The 2,312-nt window shown below is 60.4% G+C and overlaps 1 protein-coding gene across 1 annotated transcript in view; it reads left to right on the top strand.

The window, feature by feature from the left end:
* TSC22D3 (TSC22 domain family, member 3) overlaps window positions 1–1,631 on the top strand; it is a 1,930-nt gene extending 299 nt beyond the window's left edge. The window contains exons 2-3 of the mRNA XM_010003434.1: window positions 213–264; window positions 1,117–1,631. Of these exons, the coding sequence (XP_010001736.1) occupies window positions 213–264; window positions 1,117–1,362 (298 nt within the window). The 3' untranslated portion in view covers window positions 1,363–1,631. The remainder of the gene's footprint in view (window positions 1–212; window positions 265–1,116) is intronic.
* Window positions 1,632–2,312: the final 681 nt, after the last annotated feature.

Genomic DNA, 2,312 nt, shown 5'->3' with positions numbered 1-2,312 from the left:
GCCTTGTGCCCGCTGCCTTGTGCCCGCTGCCTTGTGCCCGCTGCAGGGGACTCCGCGTGCACTGGGGGGTCTGTTGCATTGATCCTCAGTGAAGGGGCAGCCCCGGTGCGTTGCAGCCCGGGGTGAGGGGGTGTCTCGGTGCACGAATTCCTCGGGAAAAGGGCGTGCTCGGGGACTCGCTGCTAACGCTCTGCTTCTCCTTTCTCTTCCAGTGCCTCCGGAGCCAGTGTGGTGGCCATCGACAATAAGATCGAGCAGGCAATGGTGAGCTATAGTGCTACTCCTCTCCCGTCTTTCTTCGGGAATTTCCCCTACATCGGGTGCTTTTGCTTGGGGGGGGTCCCCAGTCCCCGGTGGGTGCTTTACCCGGAGAGGGGGGTCTCTGCTCCCCAGCCTGTTGCTGGGCAGAGCAGCTCCTTTGTCTGCCTGCAGCAGCTGGCTGAGCTCATTGGCTCCGGCAGCGCTGCAGTGCGCAGGGAGCCTGGGGGGGAGCCGTGGGAAGAACCCTCCGGGAATGTGGGGGTGACCAGGCCAGGTCCCATGGGGGGTGTTAGGGAGCTGGAGGGTGGCTCCGGAGGCAGCGAGACTTGGGCGATGGGGGACCCAAGGAATGCAATGGGTACTGGCGGGGGGGGGGGATACACCGGGTGAGCACTGGGTCATGGCCCGGGTACCAAGAGTGGGATAGGGAGGGACAATAGCTTTTAAGAAAAGCCTTTGTGGCACTCACTTGTCGATTGGCTGGGGGCAGAGCGGGAGCAACCTGTTGCCTTCTAAAGGCGTGGTGACCTGGTTCAGTAGCAACTCGGCGACCCATCCGGGCTGCTGGGCACATCAGCACACAGACACCAATGTGGTAGATAGCAAAATGGCGTTTATTAATGCGTATCACAGCTTTTTATACCCTGGGTTGTACCCAGAGTTAGCAGCATCACTTGTCTCCTTACTTCACGTACTAAGCCCTATTGGCTATCTAGGGGGGAGGGGGCCCTACCTTTCCGTACAGCGCGAGATCTTCCGACCGCCAGTCCCTGGCTACGTTTTTACCAAAGGCTGCATTTTCCCACAGCAACCCGTAGGACATAAGTGATCGGTTCCTTTGATGGTCTTTTGCAGGACCTTGTAAAAAATCACTTGATGTACGCGGTGCGGGAGGAGGTGGAGGTCCTGAAAGAGCAAATAAAAGAACTATTGGAGAAAAACTCCCAGCTGGAGCGTGAAAACAGCCTTTTGAAGACCCTCGCCAGCCCTGAGCAGCTGGAGAAGTTCCAGTCCCGGCTCCCCGCTGAGGTCCTGTGCCCAGAGGAGCAGAGCCCTGGGGCAACTGCCCCAGCTCAGCACTCTGGGGGCTCTGCGGTGTAAGGTGGCTCTGTCCTCGGGGTGGGCAGAGCCACAGAACTCTTTCTACTTAATCTCCTGCAAAATCGTTTCCGCCTTCATCTCACACGAAGGACTGCCAGAGCACGGCGCTGAGCTGTGGCCCAGGGCAGCCCTGGCCAGCCAGCAGAGCCAGCGGCTGGCCTGCACGAGGATGCTCTTCTGCGAGGGAGACCTGGGCAGCTGACCCCTCCCCATCCAACCTGCCGTGTGCCAGGAGTGAATCTGTAGCCTGCCCATCCCTGGCTGTGCTGGGCACCTGGGCATCTGCAGCCCCCTGGCAGTGCCAGCGGCCTTCAGCACTTTAATGTGAAGCCACGGTTGGAAGGGGCACGTGCCCGGTCCTGTGCATGTGCTGCACCGTGCCAGGGGCTTGTTCTGGCAAAGCCTGGCCTGGAGGAAGACCGTTGTTTAGTGAGCAAGGCAGATGTGTCCCGCTCGCCACCCAGGAGCCCACTGGAGCCCAGACCTGACTGAGCAGCAGCTGCGGCGCAGAGCGTGGCTGTACACACACCCGTGTGGGGATTACAAAGAGAAGCTTGTTTTGTTAGTTTGGGCCTCTTCTGTAGCTGCATCTATTTACAAACACCCGCAGGAGCAGTGCCCACCAGGCTGTGGGGTGCCCATCTGGGGGGATTCAAGGCAAGACTGGAAGGATGAGCAGCTGGAACTGGGTGTCTGGCACTGCCAGGAGCCCAAGGAGGGGATGGATTCACCCCTTGGCACCCACCGTGACCGAGCCGTGCGGCAGCGCTGCGGGATGGGGCCTGACAGCCGGGCAGAGCCGCCTGCCCCCCAGCCCCCGGGCTGAGGGGTGCTGGCCTGGGCTCCTGGGCTCCCACCTTCCCTGGGCAGCTCTCTGGGAAGTGGCAGGATGTCCCTTTCAACGTCAGAAGCGGTGATACAGTTGTGTAAATTTAGATAGAAATGGCAAT

The sequence above is a fragment of the Chaetura pelagica genome, unplaced genomic scaffold, assembly GCF_000747805.2.
Source record: "Chaetura pelagica isolate M959 unplaced genomic scaffold, ChaPel_1.0 scaffold938, whole genome shotgun sequence".
NCBI classification, from domain to species: domain Eukaryota; kingdom Metazoa; phylum Chordata; class Aves; order Apodiformes; family Apodidae; genus Chaetura; species Chaetura pelagica.
This window is presented reverse-complemented; position numbering and strand designations above follow the sequence as displayed.